Source organism: Lepidochelys kempii, chromosome 11 (genome assembly GCF_965140265.1).
Source record: "Lepidochelys kempii isolate rLepKem1 chromosome 11, rLepKem1.hap2, whole genome shotgun sequence".
In the NCBI taxonomy this organism is placed as follows: Eukaryota; Metazoa; Chordata; order Testudines; family Cheloniidae; genus Lepidochelys; species Lepidochelys kempii.
The window spans coordinates 56905566-56925101 of NC_133266.1; the positions used below are offsets into that span (position 1 = coordinate 56905566).

General features: G+C 42.6%; 2 protein-coding genes across 8 annotated transcripts in view; one reads left to right on the forward strand and one right to left on the reverse strand.

Annotated features, from left to right (window-relative positions):
* COQ10B (coenzyme Q10B) overlaps positions 1-7174 on the forward strand; it is a 24734-nt gene extending 17560 nt beyond the window's left edge. For 2 of the 7 annotated variants that reach the window (XR_012154349.1, XR_012154354.1), the window contains 3 exons: positions 139-1649; positions 3611-3718; positions 6713-7174. Coding sequence is in view for 1 of the 7 variants with exons in the window: in XM_073306307.1 (XP_073162408.1) it covers positions 139-306 (168 nt within the window). In the remaining 6 variants the exon portion in view is untranslated. Of the gene's footprint in view, positions 1-138; positions 1650-3610; positions 3719-4361; positions 4521-6712 lie in introns of all 7 variants that reach the window. The other 5 variants (XR_012154352.1, XR_012154353.1, XR_012154351.1 and 2 more) reach the window with 5 other exon arrangements.
* On the reverse strand, positions 2009-19353 carry HSPD1 (heat shock protein family D (Hsp60) member 1). Its single transcript, XM_073306305.1, has 12 exons — positions 19181-19353; positions 17474-17649; positions 14179-14431; positions 13318-13400; positions 12131-12226; positions 10913-11006; positions 9746-9914; positions 9180-9279; positions 6569-6814; positions 3784-3958; positions 2883-3061; positions 2009-2780 (listed from the first exon to the last, which is right to left on the reverse strand). The coding sequence occupies exons 2-12, from the start codon at positions 17645-17647 to the stop codon at positions 2637-2639; spliced, it is 1713 nt and encodes a 570-aa protein (XP_073162406.1). The 5' UTR covers positions 17648-17649; positions 19181-19353; the 3' UTR covers positions 2009-2636.
* Positions 19354-19536: the final 183 nt, after the last annotated feature.

Here is a 19536-nt window from a genome sequence, read left to right on the forward strand (position 1 = left end):
CTTCTTACAGTTGTTTTAAATTGTGCTAGATATACAATTAAAAATACCCTTAAGTAAACAGATTATTTAATCTTGCTTTATCAAAGTCACTGAAATGATAGATGCTAGAACAATCTTTCTTCTTGATTTCTCAAACAGGTTTCTTTTGAGTTTCGTTCACTTCTACACTCTCAACTTGCAACACTATTTTTTGATGAAGTTGTTAAACAGATGGTAGCTGCCTTTGAGAGAAGAGCATCCAAACTCTATGGCCCAGAAACTAGTATACCTCGGGAGCTAATGTTTCATGAAATTCATCACACATAAAGGGAAAAAAGTTAGTTCTCTACCTTTATTATACTCTAATTTGTACACCTTATTTATAAGAGGTGCTTTTCTGTGGGCATCTATTTAACTTAGCTTTGTGTGATACTGCTGTACAAAACATGCATATAAGATGGAACCAGATGTACATAGAGGAATATTCAAGCTTCAAGTGCAATTCAGGGTATGGTGTTTGTAACAAGCTGAGTGGCAGCTTCTGTCAGCTAGCCAACCAAGATTGCCTTTACCTTGCCAAACAGTTTGATTATATGATGAACAGCACATCAGCATTACTGCCTTATCTAAACTGTTAAGTTTTTTGCAGTGTTTGTAATAAGTGTATGAAGTTTAAGTTATTAACAGTTTTTGAACATATGTAACTTATTCTCATGGTATCAGTATCAACCCAAACAAGTTCAGGAAAAGACAACTGCCTGTAACTTCCTACTTTTCCCTGCATCAGGAATACTAGACTTGTGTGTCAAAAAAGACTGAAAGAAGAATGCATTAATAGATGGCTTCAGTACATTTTAACTGACAAGATTCCTGTGGACAAAGTATTGCCATCAGATTAGCAGCTGTGGTAAAAATATAAACTGACACATAACAAGTTAAGAGCAGCAATTACTTGTTCTACAACTTGCTGATGTAGACTAAATCAGTGTGGCATTGTACAAAGTATATGTAATTCACTTAAATACAAAGGTCTAAAGTGAGCAATTAAAGGAAGCTTTTTAAAAGTCTACTTAAATCCACCCATTCAGTACTACCATCAAACAGATTACTGTAACATTAAAACAATGCAAAGGGGTAAATTATGCCAAGAATTCTTGAATGCATTTGATGGGCTGGCATTAGAGTTATTCCCTTGTCTTAACTGTCTATATTCCCCCTCCTCCCCAAAAGCAAGCTGGAGCTAAATTGTCTCAAAAATTAAAGCTATAAATTAAGTGAATGAAGAGATCTGCATTTTTTCTATATTATATTGAATTGCCTAATTCCTGTTTTTAATTTTACCATTAGATCAAGTCTGAAATCAGTGAAATATTTACCCCTTTTCCCTTTCAGAAAAGTTAGATGTATTAAGTATATATAGAGTAGATATCCCAGGAAAAAGTAAATCCCTTCAGATTCTTAAACTGAGGAGATTTAAATCAGTTGCAGGCATTACACTGAGTGCACAATTTCCCTCCCCATACAATAGCTTCACTGTTTGCTGGGAACATGGAACCATGAGACTGACTTGAGTTTTCTGTCCCTCTGCAAACTTTAAACTGAAGGAAAATTTTCTCCCACTTTCCCTGGAGGACATCATGAGTTGCAACACTCTTCATGCAGCTGTAGAGGTATGGTTCTTTAACTTCAGGTGTTAAAAATATACACCCCAATGTGTTTAAAGCAGTGACAAAAAAAATCTCCTCTCCATGTTCTAGTAGAGTGTCTGGTGATACAAAATTGTTAGTTTTCAACCTGGGGGGTACTAGTTTACTTTACAAGACCTGCTAATTCTCCTCTAGAAAACACAAGATTCCTTTTGAAATATCATAGGCAATTTATTCTTTCATACCCTCACAGTTTTCCCAACACTGCTGCTAAAAGGATCCAATACATGAAATAGGATTAGTACTCAATAGGCAGAGTGACAAGTCCCTGTCCATAGCTTACTACTTCAACTACATTAAATTTAAGATTAATTTTTCTTAAGAACTGTCAGTTGAGCTTGTGGTCTACACTCACCCTCCATGGAGGGGAGGATTGTTTCTTAAACAAATACTCCATCCCTTCCCAGCACTAACAGTCAGATTTCTAGCAGACTTTAAATGTGATCCCTGTTAGCATTAGGTTTGATTGTTAAAGGTTTATGGACAGGTGAATAAGGCGATACATTTCATAACTTTGAACAATCTTTTATTACATAGAGGTTGTCACATAATTGTATATTTGTCTCTGTACAATTTAAGTCTTGCACACAATGACTTCATCAGAACTTTGCTTAGTAGTGGGAAGCACCAATAAATTCTGATTAAACAGAATTTCAAGTGCCTTAATTTGATTAAATTTAAAGCAGAAAACTGGTATGTGGATCTTGCACCCAGTAGCAGGAATGTACAAATGTCTTTATTGCAAAATACAAAATAATTTATCTGTAGGCATGGACAGTGACTGTAAACAGTTACATGAGTTAAATGAAATCCAGTAACTAATGGTTACAGTGATTCTTTTAAACACCAGCCTCACTTCAGTCACTATCCACCCCTTGCACTGACTTCTGAAGTTTTAGCAAACTGTCAGTCTCAACCATCACAGTTCACCATGGATCAGTATTCCAGGAATTAGAACATGCCACCTCCCATTCCTCCACCCATTCCACCCATGGGCACTTCCTTTTCCTCTTTAGGAATTTCAGTAACTACAGCTTCTGCTGTGGATAAAAGGGAAGCAACACCTGCAGCATCCATCAAGGCAGTTCTTACAACCTAAGAGAATGGGGGGGAAAAAAAAATTCAATACTAGTTCTCCCTCCATTAAAATAAGGTACAACCGTAATGTTCTTTGGAGAAAAAAAAAGGTCACATTACCTTTGTAGGGTCAATGATTCCTTTCTCTACCATATTTACGAAGTCTCCAAGCATTGCATCATACCCAGTGTCAGGTGGACTTTGCATGATTTTTTCAACTATCAATGATCCTTCAACGCCTGCATTCTTAGCAATAGTCATTGCTGGAATTTTCAGTGTTCTCTTAATGATTTCTATACCTGTAAAAAGTATTTTTAGTGTTCTAAATACAGTACATTCTCCATGCGTTCTACTGCAAGTCAAGTACTCTAACTTACTGATGTGCTAAAAAGTTACAAGGAGAAAAAACGATTTTCTGCCTCTTCCAGGAAAGTGTTAGGTAATGACCTACTGCTGGGCAGCATTACAAGAGAGGTCACTACTAGTACAAGGCTCAAACACCTGTTTAAATTACCATTATCACTCTTGAAAATAAGCTATGAACTTATCTAACCAAAGACAAAACACTCCCCACTCAAAACATGGTTAGGAAAACTTGGTACAGCATGATCTGCTCTGAGATAAAGAATCTTTAGAAGCCACTGTCACATTAGATTCCCCAAATTAAGTGAAATGTTTTCAATCTTTAATTTTAACTACAATTGTTATGAGACACCCATTTTGTTTAACTGTTTAGAAAAGTAATAGTTTAGTTCTCTTGCATTAAATACCAGTCTCAGAATAGCTGTTTGCCTGCTTTTTCTAAAATTAGACCAGAAGGAACGCTTCTTCCCATTTTTAATATATAGCAGATCATCAGGAGTGTCAAAGGTTCCTCGTTAACCAGACCAAATAACCATAAAGGACTCATTGATATGAATTGTATTCTAACCTAGAGAGAACAGCTGTTTTTGAAGGTAAGTGGTATCACAAGGAAAATGTTAATCTTCAAACTAAATCCATTCTTGAGTAGTTTGCTTACCAATTCTTTGATCTTCATTGACTGGCGTTAAAGCATCTAGTGCTGGGATGCATCGAAGCAATGCACAACCACCTCCTAGAACTATACCTTCCTCTACAGCTGCACGAGTAGCATTCAGTGCATCAGTAACTCTGTCTTTCTTTTCATTCACCTCAATGTCACTTGTGCCACCAACCTAGAGTAAATGAGCCACATCTCGTCAGTTGCGTAAAGTCCCCATACATTCTCAGAGGCAAGGAAGTGCTTCAGACTTCAGAAGCACTGCAGGCCAGTTAAACATCAGTAACAAACTGACTTTTCCATTTGAATGCCAAAAAGCAAGAAAGAAATTGGTCAAAAAATTATAGGTTTCAGAGTAACAGCCGTGTTACTCTGTATTCGCAAAAAGAAAAGGAGTACTTGTGGCACCTTAGAGACTAACAATTTATTTGAGCATGAGCTTTCGTGAGCTGTAGCTCATGCTCAAATAAACTGGTTAGTCTCTAAGGTGCCACAAAGACCTTTTCTTTTTTCAAAAAATTATATGTACTTTAGTTGTAGAGAGCCTCTTGCAATTAAGATGCTTTATATTTCTAAAGGTGTAAACGGATCACTTCATCCATCCTTGAAAAGCAAAAATATGTATTCCTGCTGTAAAAAGGGATCAGAGTAAGAATCCCTTATCCAGTTGAAGTGACAGAAAATGAAATCCGTAGAAGATCTGTGTAAGCTCAAAGATTTGTCTCTCTCCAACAGAGGTTGGTACAACAAATACCTTACCCACCTTGTCTCAGGAAATTAAGCCTGTAGATAGTGATTTACAGCCCTATTCATGTAAACAACATCTTGTGGATTCTTAGTGGCCACAAAGAATTAAGACCTTCATTTTAGTCTAAGAGCACCCACAGATAGCTAGGTGCCTTAGCTACTAGGCAATTTCTACTTACCAACTTAGCACCACTTCATATAGCAGTTTGGCCTTTCCACAGCCTCCAAACTTAAATAGTGAGCCAAACTGCCTCTCTTGAACTAACACGCTCAGCCAGGTAAGGGACAATTGCAGTTGGCACTACTCTGGAATACACATTTACTAATCTTAAAAGGAAGACCACTGGCACATATTGGTGCTCCCTAGTCTCAGTGAATGTCTGCCAGTTTTGACCCTTCAAAGTGGCAAATAAATCCAACTCAGACACCCAATAAGAGTATCAAGTATGATGATCCGAAGTTATAAAGATAGTCTTTATTAACTTTAATGTCAACAGTGTTGGGTCCTATGTGACCAACTAAACCCCACTCCTGCACCTAGGGAAGCATTAAGGGATTACATAAATGTTGTTAAATTGCAAATTGTCACAGGGTCCTGGCCCCTTATAGGAAAGATGAATCAGCCCCACCTGTGCTATAATTAATTAGCTGCTTCCCAGCCTGAAGGGGTGGGATTAAAGAGGTGATAGGTTAATGGACACCTGTGCCTTATAAGAAGGCTGAGAGACTCACTGGTTGGAACTACAGGGAGAAGGCAAGCTCCATTGAGCCCAGGTCTGCAGGAGACCAGGTACTCCTGGGGAGCCAGCCTGTTCTAAAGGATGGAAGGAACAGAGCCCAGTAGGGACCCAGAATGGTACACCAGGGGAACCAGACTGAGGTAGAGTACTCTATCCCTTAGTCAGAAAAAGGACTCAAAAGTAGCCCAGAAAGCGGATGGGAACAGGGTGGTGTGAAGACAACACCTAAAGAGTAGAAGAGCTTTTCTGTTTGGGGGACTTTGTAGTTGGACTTTTGCTATGTCAGAAGGGGTGAAGTTTGTAACTTGCCTGGAGGGGTAAGCCACATCCCCCCAGCACAGACCAGTGGGTGGAGAGCTGGGAGTTTTGGTAGTGCCATGCTCAGCCAGCAAGGGTTGTTATAGGGCACAGCTTCTCCATGACAAATCTTAAGTACCAAAGATATAACCATACACCCTTCACTATAATTGCTTCACCTAGACAGGGAGGTTTTTCTCTCAAGGGGGGAAAAAAAGGCATGTAAAGTAATGTAATTTCTAACAGGAATGTCACCCTATTTTAAGCAATCCTGACAAGAAAAAATGTGTAGCAGAGGTCCAATTTATCAGGTTTGACTAAAGTAGTGGGGTTTTTCTGGCACTTTAGAAATGGAGACTAAAGAGGACACCTCTGCTAAGCATTTAAAGAGTCAAAGTGATGTGACTGCTAAAATGGATCTTGAGTGAAAAGTAAAATTTTGCTGTCGTCGTCCATTTGGTATAGCATAGTTCTAGTCCAGGGGTTCTCAAACTTATTTGATCAGTGCCCCCTTCTGTGTCTGTAGTAGTTTATGCCCCCACCCCAATACATATCCCGCCACCCAGCTTGAAGGTAGAGCAGAGAGCAGCAGCAGCTACTGGCTAAGAACCCAGCCCTGAAGGCAGCGCTGCACCAGCAGTACAGAAGGTGGAAACGTGGAAAGTGATATTAGTCAATATCACGTTTCCCAGCAGACATAGCATCCTATTGCCACCCTTACTTCTGTGCTGCTGCTGCCATCCCGAGGCTGGACAGCCAGAGCCCTGCCACCTCCAAGTGAGGGGAGGAGAGCCTCAATGGCGGGGCTCCAGCTGTCCCCTTTACCCACCTCCCAGATGTGCATGGCCCCTTCTGCAGAAGCCCCAGCCACCTAGAACTGACAGCCAGAGCTCTCTCAAAAAAACCAAAACACCACACAGATTGTGCCTCCCTTGGGAGGCCTGCCCCATAGTTGGAGAGCCGCTGTTTTAGTCTAATAAGGAAGTTTAAAAGTTCCTCACCTTTAGTACTGCTACTCCATCAGAGAGTTTGGCCAGTCGTTCATTTAGTTTCTCCTTCTCATAGTCACTTGTAGTAACTTCTAATTGTTCAATGATTTCTTGGATACGCCTTTCAATTTGAGCTTTTTCACCCTTCCCTTTCAGAAGCATGGCATCATCTTTTGTCACAATGACCTCACCAACTTTACCAAAGTCATGAGGCTGAATATCTTCTAGATTGAGACCCAAACCCTCTTCTCCAAATACCTGAAATAGATCATATGAAAGCTTGGACGCTAAGGCCTTATCTACATGGAGACATTTCCCTGCACAGCTATAGTAGAATAACTATTCTGTTTTAACTCCCTGATATGGACACGATTCTGGAATAGTTACTTTGCTTCTGAAGCAGAATAATTCTTCTGGAATAGGTGATTTTATTCCAAAACAGACTTGCCACATGGGAGAGTTGAATAGCTTTAATGGAATAGTTATTCTGCTCCAGCTATACCAGAAAGTTCCCCTGTATAGACAGGCCTAACTCTGTTATCAATGCTTGTATATAGTGATGAATTTGACCACCATTAAAAAAAAATAAAATAAAAATTCTAATTTACAGACCTTCAGCAGTTACCAGCTAAAAGGAATACTTTGCACATTTATCTCCAGCATGTCAGGTGTGATAGTTGTGTTAGAGACACTGTCAGGCCATTTCAAGGAGTTTCCCTATGTTACTGATGCCTGCAATTATTATAATGGAATTTAGGGGACTTTACATTTTGTTTATCCTGTTCCTTTTACACTGCAGTGAAGCCTATCATTTTCAAGAATTAGTTTGGGTCTTGTATAATGCTGCCGTGTTTTTAGACTAGTATACAAAAAAAATAAAGATGGCTTTTTAATATTATAGTTGCCCCTGCCATAGATTTTAAAAAACAAATAAAATTAAACTACCCAACAGAACACTACATGCTCCTTAAGACCAAACTCTAGAAGTCACGACATGCTCACTAACATTAATTTTGGTAATGCTTTTGTTCAGTTTTATAAATAGTAAAAACTTCCAGAACAACTCTGATAAGTTTCCTGGGCGCCACCTAGCTATTAACCTGAAGATTACTTGGGAGGTATAGATGTGATAAAAGGCACTCCGTGAAAAAGCTATTTAATGATCACAAACAGATCATTTTGCATTGCACTACAGCTCTCAAAACTTACTCATACATAAAACATTAACATTTTAAATGAAAAAGTGCATAAATCAGACTCTGTAAGGTGCCAATCTGACTGCCCTGCATATTAAAGCTTTTTACAATACAGTAGTTCCAAAACAGGCAAAAAGCCAGCCACAGTGCAAGTTCTCTCACAGCGCCCTGTCATATCAAGCGTCTCTTAAGGAGAGATGACCTAAGAACAAGAACAGTTCCATGTCCATCCAATATGTTGAAGAGACTATTAACAAGAACTGCAGATAGGGTGACCAGACGTCCTGATTTTAGGGGACTTGTCCCGCGTCCTGACCTTACGTTGGTCGGGACGCCCTTTGTCCCAATATCGGGACCGTCTGAACCACAGCCGCAATGTCATCACTCACTGCTTCCTGGGGCAGCTCCTGGCGCCCATCTGCCAGCAAGAGCGGAGCTTGCAGGCACTGGGAGCGGGCAGAGAGCCCTCTGCCCGCACAATCCGTGACTCTCGGAGCCAGAGGGACCTGCCCAGTCGATGCTTCCCGGGACAGGAGCTACACCAGGTAAGCACCGCCGGGACTCCCCACCTCGCCCCCTGGCGGGTCCCTCTGACTCTTAAGGTGGGGGCTCTGTGTGCTGCCAGCACCTGCAAGCCGCACTCCATGGCTCTGGCAGCTACCACTGGTGCTTTTCCCGGCCAATGGGAGCCACGGAGCTTGCGCTTGTGGCGGGCACAGCACGTGGAGCGTCTGGAGACTCCCCTCGCTGCTCTCACCCTAGGAGCCAGAGACCTCCCAGCGGGGCTGGTGAGTACGGCCAGGGAAGGGGGGCCTGTTGGGGGAGATCTGTGTGTGTCAGGGTACTGGGGGTCTGTGTGGGGCACTGTGTAGTTGTGGTGGTGGGGCTGTGGGGAAACTAGCGAGTGAGGGGTTCTGGGCAGCTGGGTGTGTGTGCACACAGCACTGTGCATCTGTGGTGGAAGGGTTGTAGGGGGCTCTGGGCATAGTGGATCCAGGGGGCGCTGGGCAGGGGAGCTGTGTGGTGCAGCATAGGCCCACCCCCAACAGGAAGGGGCACGCTGGTAGCACAGGGCCAGGCGGACCAGTGTGCCTCTGGTTGGGGCTGTGCACCCGTGTCTGTCTTCTCCCCCCCCAATGTGTCCAGATCACAAGAGTGAAATATCAGGTCACCCTAACTGCAGATGTGAAGCGGACACCTAATAACCAGCTAGAACAACTGGCCGCTTACCATGCTATACAATGGCATGACAGTCCAACCTGGCCCAAATGTCAATCAGTGACCTGAAAAGGGTTGTACCCTGTTACCAATCCCTCAAATGGTTATCCTCTGAAGCATTTTGTAGGAAGTTAAAATCAAATGGGTGCTTGGCCACAAAGTGAATACATTTTTACATATTTACAAACACATGCATATAATTTACTTACAGCACCACCCGTAGCAATTGCCATGTCCTTAAGCTGGTTCTTTCTATTGTCACCAAAACCTGGTGCTTTTACAGCAACAACCTGGAGGCCAACCTTTAATCTGAAAAGAAAAAGTTCAGTGAGAACACTAATTCTAACAAAGTGTTAAACTGTTTACACTTCCCTGTTACAGTAGCTGAGAGAACAAAAGAATGTTTTAAATGAAGATTTTAGTGTAAGACAGACAAAAACAAAGCAAAAATGCCATCTTAATGGATCCCACAAGCCCATTAATTGGCTTTTTCTACTAAACTGATTAGCAATGAAACCATCAAATCACTAGGATTCAGAGTTATCACCCAAATTAGATGAATGGGGCTATTCACAGCTGTTACTGTTTGTCTGCATTGCTGAGAGGAGACCTAAATAAGAAGCAAAAGTTGTCAAGTTCAGACAGATACATTTGGTCCTACTGCTCTACAGAGTAAACTGTGCAGGAACATCTGCTGTTTTTAAAGACACAGTTTTCTGACTCTGAAGTAGACTGACAAGATTCTATTACAGAGGTACACCTATTCAAGCCTTACCTGTTCAAGACGAGAGTACTGAGGGCTTCACCATCAACATCTTCAGCAATAATGACCAAAGGCTTACGGTGAGCGTTGGCAATTTCAAGAGCTGGAACTATGGACTGAACACTGGAAATTTTCTTCTCACTGATTAAGACATAAGCATCCTGGAATTCACATTTCTGTCCTGCAGAGGCAATAAGTATTGTTTGAACTATCTAATTGTTCTATTTTAGCAAGTATATATGAAGGTACCCTTTACAATCCCCAAGTCTGATCAAATCTGGCCACTACACTCTCCATTTACATTTATATTAGATAGAATGAAAACTAGTTTCAAGTAATATTTCTACTCCTGAAACCTGATGCCAGTTTGTGATTTTGTAGCATTTCTATTTTCTCTCTCATGAAAACTCCTACATAGTCAGAATTAGTTGAACAAACTACTGCACACGAGCAAGCCACTTAGGAATTTTAGCACTTTGCTGTGCCACAAATGTGTCACGTCCTCAATTTGTATTTGATGGACTTAACCCTGAACAACATATACACAAATAATACTTTTGGGTAAGAACAAACTTTTGCACGCATCCATGTATATTCTGGGGCAAAGGAACACCCACCAACATTATCCTGCCCCTTTACTTCATTTTGTGAAGAGAAGGTGATTTTACCTTTCCCCAGCCCTTACTTACGAAAGAATGCTCTAGTTCTACAAGGGAATGCAATAACTAGCCACGCAAATAAACTTATGTTTCTCAAAGATCAAATGATACTTCTATTCCATGTAAACATAAGTCTTAAATTTAATTAGCATGTGATTACACTCTGAAGAGACCAACATGGCATTTTCTTGTAAGCAAGATTTTTTTTTTTTTTTTAAATGCCAGTCTGATAACTTATCAACTTTGGATCAGAAAGTTAGGCTGTGTTTCCTGGCTCACACACACCAATTACAGAGCCAATACAGCCAACAAAAGGTAAAAACTTGTTTTAGTTCAAAAAGTAAGCAGCTAACCGAATACAAATAGGGAAACATCTTTGGGTTCAGAAAAGTTAAGGATAAATGTTGACACTTTACCCAAGATTCACTTTACCTATATTGTAAGCTCTCTAGGAAGACATTCTTTTTGTTCATACAGGTTATAGCACAAGGTACTTCGATGGCAACTTTTGCAAACTCACCTTTGGCTGTATTAATGAAGTATGGTGAGATGTAGCCTCGGTCAAACTTCATACCTTCAATGATTTCTAACTCATCATTCAGGGTTTTTCCATCCTGTTTAAATGTGATACAAATTTACATTTAATCTATAGTTTACGTAGTACCTAAAGTGCTTCTATGCACATATTTTTAACATGTCAATCACCATGGAATTCAAGTCTCTCTGCTACCTTCACCACTGTGGTTGTATTCTTTAGGTCCTCTACCCTTTATGGGGGAAAAGAGAACGAGGGAGAGAAAGAGGGGTCAATCTAAAAGTGATACTGTCTCTAGAGGGGGAAGTATGGGCGCACACAAATTGTGTTCTAATGGAGTCGTGTAAAACACATCCTTACCTCCTGTGGTGGAAACAATGTCTCACAAGAATTAGATCAAAAACACGAAGAAAATTCACCTCTACTTTTATAGCTAAATTCATCCTGTATTAGTCTTAACAGAAATTATCTTGACCAGTTAGCAGTATTTATTGTTCTAGATTACTTAAACAGTGGAAGGAAACGAAAAAGAAAAAAGCTTGTGAACTAGTGATTGTTGGCCAGTATAGTCATTCTTAGCTCAATTTACTGCAGTTAAGAAACCACCACATTCTCCCAATTATCTTTGAGAGATTTTAAAAGTACTATGCACCATGGAAATACTGGTATGTCTCAACCAGGCTACTGAGAACCATTCAGCACGTCACATTAGTTTAGACATATGTATCTGCTCTGCAGTCCAACTCATCACTGATTCAGTTTCCATTCACTGTATTCCATGTCCCTGTATTTACTATACCGATGTTACAATCACTGCATAATTTTTGTCTATATTTCATCTGGACTATAAAGAGCAAGCAACAGTCCTCTTAAAAAAAAGAGGTGTTCTCTAATTTCTTTGCACTATTCCCTATCGACTATGAGACAAAACTATGACAGTGTTAATAAGCTGTTGGGCTCACTATGTACCCCTAATCCAACTCCAATTTACTGGAGTTCTGTAGTGAGGACAGAGTACATGTAGTAATGCCAAACAAAACAAGAACCAACAACATACAGAAGGTCTGGAATTCAGAATAAAGTGGAAGGAGTTTAAGCTACAAGTGCAGCGAGTTCACTTCTTACTCTGGTTATCTGTGCTTTCAGCAAATGTTCCTCTAACTTGGTAAGTTTATCTTCAACGAGCATAACAATTACTCTTACCTTGACTGTGATAACACCCTTCCGTCCAACTTTTTTCATTGCATCAGAGATTATGTTGCCAATTTCCTGGTCCCCATTTGCTGAGATTGTGGCAACCTTCAATGAGATGTTAGTTATTTTTCCCTTTAGCACTTGATTGATCCACTATTTACAGAAGTTAAATTTAGGGACAGTTTTTACAGGAGCAATAAGACTAAAGCGTTACAGGTCAGAGAACAAGAGGATGCAATTCATGACATGATAACTTCAGCATTAACATTGCCACATGATTAGATATGGAATATTAGATATGTGAAAAGCTACAGCCTTTTCACGGAAGTCTTCCATTTTTCATTAGTACAAATTAGAGTTTAGGTTCCACACCAAGTCTTCATCTCATGTTAAACAACTGAGAAGTCTAGAAATCTAACCATAGACATTAATGTTTCTCCCATAGATAGCCAGTGAACAATTACAAATGAGTTTAATATAAAGCTGTTTCTCTTCTCAATATATGTAGTATTCACTTGTGAATCAAGATAGCAATAGTCACTTTTGGCATTTTGTGACATGAAGACAGAACCTACTTGGGAGGCTAACGAGTCAGCTGAAGATCAATGCTGGTTATCAGAGAGTGGACTGGACCCTTTAAAGGCCAATGGTCCAGCCCTCCTGTGCCTCATTAACAGCCTCAGAGCAGGCAGCTGGTCTCCATAGAGCAGTGGTCCATAAACTTTTCAGGGTCATGCCCCCCATGACTCCAGCGTAGGGCTGGGGAAATGCGGACCAGAGTAAGGATGCTGCAGCTGGGGGTGGGTCTGGGACCAGGAGCAGAGCCCCAGCCTGGGATAGGGCTGGAGCCAAGCTGGGCGGCCCTGCCCCCATGGGGGATGGCCTGGGCCCCAGCACATTCCCCCACTCCCCCAGGACGGACGAACACACACACCAGCTAGAGAAAGCTGAGGCAGAGCACTAAAGGCTCATGCAGGCTACAGAGACCTAAAGATAAAATATTACAACTCAAATTGAAAATGCAACAAGAGTCTGATCAACACAATAGCAAGTTGATATCATATACCCAACCTGTAATTTAACTGGTTCCATTAAAATTATTTTTACTCTTAATAGCACATCTTCACTTGTTGGATGAAATTTTTATTTATGACAGTTACAGAAAACTAGTAAACCGAGAAGGAATAAAGCCTCACCTGAGCAATTTCTTCTGGAGTCGTAACAGGTTTGGACTGTTTCTTTAGTTCAGCAATGACAGCATCTACTGCTAGCATCACACCTTGATAGAAGAATATGATAGTTATTGTTACTCAGGTGAATTCTATTTACATGGTACAGAACAGTCAAGTCCAATGACAAGCTTCAAAATTCCTCAAAATTGGAATGCAAGTTAAACAATGCAAGAGCAGCAACATATCCTTTTTTCCCCCCATTTGTATACAAAGTAGAGTACTTACTTTTTTGTTGTTTCTAGGCCATGCACTTTCAAGGACAAAGGACAGCCTGTCCCAATCTTACAAACAACACACTAACAGATTTACTTTTTTTTTTTTTTAAAAAGACGACCCATCAATATTAAATTGCAAGTGCATAAAGAATAGTCAGTGAGGAAGGAAGAAAAGCAGAGATAGCTAAGATACCACTTGGAAAAGAAGTTACACAGAATTTAAAAGAAATACTCTGGGCACATAATACTAAGGACTGTATAAACATTCCCCGATTTATAACTTCCATAAGATTAAGCCTATCAGAAGACAGATTTTACTGAGATCTGTTGTGATGAATGACAAGTAAATACGATCCAGTGATTATATAAAATGTGTGTATCTAAAAAAGTAAGGCCTGACAATATTAATTCATCCACTTGACAGCAAAGTTACTCATTTCTATGTTCTGCCCCTTCCCAAAAGGGTCACGTGGCTTTTTCGAGTGGAGCCAGGTTCTCTCAAACACCAGTCAAATTTGCCATGGGTGAAGCAGAGAGAAGAAACTGACGAGATAAATGTTATAGGAAAACCTTAAGCGCACGAGTGACAAAGAGATTGTTAAATTCTTACCTCTCCTGATTTCCACAGGGTTAGCTCCTTTGCTGATTTTTTCAAAGCCCTCCCTGGCAATGGAACGCGCCAATACTGTTGCAGTAGTAGTTCCATCTCCTGCCTCTTCATTTGTGTTGTTGGCAACATCCTGAACTAACTTGGCTCCAATGTTTTTGTATTTGTCTTTCAAGTCAATTGCCTTGGCTACTGTCACACCATCTTTTGTTACCTTGGGACTTCCCCAGCTTTGTTCAATAATCACGGTTCTACCCTAAAATCATCCAACATACATAAGAGGTAAATTAACTGAAATGATACCAAGCAGCACAGACAAAAGGGATTACCACAGATTGATCACTTGGCACATCTAAACAACGTACAAGGCCTACACTACAATAAAACACCCACGGGATGGCCCATGTTGGGTGACCTGGGCTTGTGGAGCTCTGGGACCCCAAAAGGGGGGTGGATCCCAAAACCCAGGCTCCAACCAGAGCCCAGACATCTACACTGCAATTTTATAGCCCTGCAGCCCAAACAAAGCCAGCTGACATGGGCCGGCTGTAGGTGTTTTACTGCAGTGTAGACATACCCTCAGACAGCCACTCTCCACCAAGAGACACAAATTTGTTAATAGTGCCAACTCAAAATATAAACTTACTTTTATGAAGAGGAAAGTTTTTCCTCCTAGTTTCCATTGTCAGAGAGTGAGATTTATAATGGTTCTTCTATTTGGGGCCAGAAATCAGTGAAAGCATATGGTACCATTTTAAAAGGAGAGCATCCAACCAACTTCCACAAACAAAGTATATTATGGGGTGGGGGACTGAGTGCACTGACATCTATGATTTTTAAATAGCTGATTTAATATAAAAGATATCAATTGACAGTACTGAAATCCTTTGCCCACCCACAGGACAGCTGCATTACAGATAAGGGCCATACTGAGGCTAGGTATATACTATAAACTTGTATCAGTATAACTACATTGCTCAGGGGTGTGAAAAATTCACACCCAAGTGACAGGTATACCAACCTAAATGTAGAGAGCGCTATGTCAATAGGAGGGCTTCTTCCGTTGACAGCTACCGCCTCTTGCGGAGGTAGATTAACTATGTCATCTTCCACTGGCATAGTAGCATCTTCACTGAAGGGCTACAGAAGCACAACTACACTGGGGGTTGCGGCAGCATTTTAGGTATAGAGGTGACCTCAGTCTCATCACTTTTTCTCAGCCCTCACCTTGAGAAGCTAGCCATTCACCTACATCCACTACACCTTTGCCCTTCAGAAAAGCTGAGAAGGTGCCAACTCCGATTGTTACAGGGTGACTAGGTCCTTCAAGAGGAGGCAGGGGCCAATGCACCTGATTGATTAGTTACCTTCCGAATGGGGTTAAGAGAAGGCACCTAAGCCATATAAAGGAGAAAGTCAGAAGAGGGGCAGATGACAACTGCGTGAGGAGGAAAGGACAGATGCCGGGAGAAACAGAAGCAGCAAAGGAGAGCTGATATAGAGAGCCACCGGGAAGAACAAAAGGTACAGAACATTAGTGATGAGGACTGGCCAACGCTGGTGAACCCCTGCTGACTTACAAGAAAGCTTATACAAAGGCCCCTAGGACACAAAGGGAAGAATAGCCTGAAACAATAGGATTGATGCAAGTCAGGAGAATGGCTCAGTCAGGGAGGCCTAGGTGAGTGGAACACTGCTAGGGAGTTCTCATAGGGGAGACTTGTCTGGGGGCTACCAGAGAATAGTCACGGTAAGGAAACAAATCTGGGACCTCTCAGATGGCCTGGAGACCAGAGCTCTGGAACATGACAGATGACATTCCAGAAAGGGGTATGGAAAAAAAGCCGAGAATCTCCTGCACTTTGGGATTGTGGAAAGAATGATTTTATCATGAGGGTTCTGCAGATTATTCAATATATACAAGAATAAACTATGACTACAGACAGGCCTTTGAACTGAACATTGAAAGAGAGTTTATTTAATGGCTGGACCAAGAGGAAACAGACAGGCACACACATCATGGTGCAGTTTGTGGCTTGGGGCTCATCTTGTCATAGTGATGAAGAAATAAATGGACAGACCAACTCATTTCTCATAAGCTACGCAGCCACTAACCATGAAAAATAACTGCTTTGAGAAACCCATTCTCACATGCTGTTGGTTGTGTTTATGTAGATCATTTATATCATGGCTTTTAAAAATAAAGCAGAATTTCCTCCCCACTTGAAAGTTTCTCTCAAGCTGATAGATATCTGATTTGTTTTTTTGGTTTAAAAAGAAAATTTCAGGAGTGTTGAGTGATGGAACACTTACCTTTGGAGACAAACTCGATTACATGCAAATATTCTATAGTAATATATATAGCCTCAATCCTGCAAACACCTAATGTGTATAATTATATTCATGGGAGTAGTCCAACTGCATTCAATGGGATTACTCACTGGGATAAACATTTGCAAAACTGGGCCCTAAAGGTGCATTCACCCATCATCCACCCTTATTATTACAGCTTTGGGACTTGCTTGCTCTTACTTATTTACCAGGCCAAGTCAAGATGAAACCAATGCTGACAAAGTCTGAAATTTATATTCCCCTAGAGAAGTGGCTCTCAACCCACTTATATATTGTGGGCTGAATCCATATATTGAGGGTATCACATGCATCACAGCTGTGTACTGATGTCCATGACCTTGCTTTAAGCATGAACCCTCTCCAAACTGTCTTATTCCAACATCATATGATCCAGCAGGACATAACAGCTAGTACTCTGAAAGCCTAAACTTGTTGAAGGCAGTTAAGCTGCCTCTATTCTTTTTCCCCCACTGTATGTTCACTTAAGCTACGCTACTCACATTGTGTGATGGAAGTACTTAGCTTCCTCTCATCACCAATGGGTTTATTACTTAAAACAGGACTAGGTTCTAACTGAGTAGGACACTTCTAATTCAGTCAGACCCCATTAACGCTAACTACCATAAATATATCCTGCTACAAATCATCTTCCATCCACTGAATGGGACGTCAATTGTCCAGCCAACATTTAAGTGACTGTGTGGCGCTGGAAAGACAGATTTAGCAGCAAAGAAGAGATTCAATTCCCTCTAATAAGAGCATGGCACACGATACATTCACCATTTGTTATGTACACAGTGATTGAATGATTGTACCTACTGTAATTTTGAAATGGTCCATTTGATAACTTTTTTATTTTATGAACTCCTCAATCCCTAATTAGTTTATAAAACTGGAATGTACTGTACAAGTATTCACGTTACACAGAAAACAGCTTTTAATATACCTTTGGTCCCATGGTGACAGCTACAGCATCTGCTAGAAGATCTACTCCCTGTAGCATGAGAGCTCTAGCCTCTGCTCCAAATTTAACATCTTTTGCATAGGCCCGTAGTAGGTGTGGGGCCAGTGCTCTGGACACTGGCCTCATCTGACGTAGCACTGTTGATAAACGGAGCATTTCTGAAGGAAAAAAGTAAGATACTGCATTAGTTTTATTGTGTCACAGTACTTTGAACCACCATATTCCTGTGTTTTGTTCTCAAACTCCTCCAAACATTTAGAGCAAACAACAAGTTACTAGTAGTTTTTTTTGAGTTTTAAATGAAAGCTGTGACCGATCAAATATTTTAGTGTCCCAATTTTTCTAACAGTTGGATATTAGAGCAAAAGTCCAGGAGTCTGGACCCCTGGATTCTAATCCCAGCTCTTCCAGTGACTCACTATGTGATCCTGGGCAAGTCACAATTTTTTCCTTCTGTAAAATGGGAATAAAGTTTATCAAGCTCATGAGAGCATTGCGAAGTTCACTTTTTGTATGTGAAGAGATTATAGCCACAGCAATGACGAGTGTTGTGAGACTACTAGTATTATGTATGATAAAGCAGGAAAAGTGGGGTATTTCACTGAGACTATTACAGACAAGCAGGTTAGAAGAAAATGTCTGTCAGAGCTCAGCAGCTTTATCAGCATAAAAATCCTAAAAGTTGCTATTAGAATGTGATCGTGAAAAACGAACAGTTCAAGGGTGAGAGCATCTGGTGATAAACTAACAAGAAAATTGCAACAGTATCAACAGCCTGGCAGAGAAAGTCTGCAGAACCCAGGCCTAGCCCCCCTCCACATGGTTCTCTCCATCAGGACACAAGAAGGTCAAGAGACACTCGCCCCCTGCTGCTGGATGAGCCAACCTGCACAGGCAGCGGAGCCACCCGCATGGAGGCCCCTTCTCCCCGAGACTATGGGAGAGGCTGTACCTGCAGCCCAGCACGACAAGGCAGGACACCAAGCCGCTAACAGGGCGATGCCGCCACTCCCGCAGCGGCAGCCAAGGGCCGGTAACGCTTCCAGCGCAGAAGAGACGGGAACACAGCACGCAGGAAGCCGTGCGCAGCCCCCTGTGTGTCTCTCTCACACAGTCCCACACCCCCCTCCCAGGCTGAAGGCGAAGGGGGTCTCTCTCTCTCACACACACAGACACAGATACACAACCAAGGGCAGGAAGCGGGAAAATCGCTCTCTCTCTCTCACACACACACACACACACAAAGGAGAGCAGGAGGGGGAAACCGCACACCCAGGCAGGCGTCTCCTCTCTTCTCCCCCCGCCCAGCGTACGAGGTGGGGACCCCCCCCCCCACGCTCCCGCGGGCTGGAGGCGGGGATCCCCGACCCCGCCGTGGGCACCAGGTGGGGGCAGGGTCTCTCACACACGCCCCAGGCCTTGTGACACCGGGCACGTGCGGGAAGGGGCGTGCGCGCTCCACGGCGGCGGGCAGGGCTCGGGGAAGCCGCGAGGAGCCGTCCCCTGTCCCCTCAGCGCCGATGGCCGCCCCGCGCCGATGGCCGCCCCGCGCCTGCAGAGGCTGCCCGGGCGGCGCCCTGGAGGCACGTGGCTAGCGGGAGTAGAGGCCCCGGCGCGGCCAAGAGCGGCAGGGGAACAGGCGTCCGCGCCGGGCCCCGCCTCAGCGGCACAAGCCGCCAGGCCGCTCACCTGAACACGGCGGGCAAGGCAGCAGGCGGCTCCGCGGTCCGCAGCTGGACGAGCAGCGCAGCGCTGTGGGACTGAGTGACGGGAGCCTGGAGGGAACACGGCACTCACGGGCTCTGCCCCTCCCCCGCTCAGACAGCGACCCATGTGGGGTCCTGTGCGGCCAGGCCCCGCACCCAGCATAACAGTATACGTTTGGCCCAGCTGGAGGCGGGGCGCGGCTTTCCGCCAATCGTTCAAGTGCCCAGCCGGAGAGTGGGCGGGGCCTACGGGACTGTGCGTCCTATGCGTGAGCTCCGGCTACTCGCGTATGAATCAAACAGGTTTTGGGGCCTCCCAATTCCAGAACCTTCTGGAAA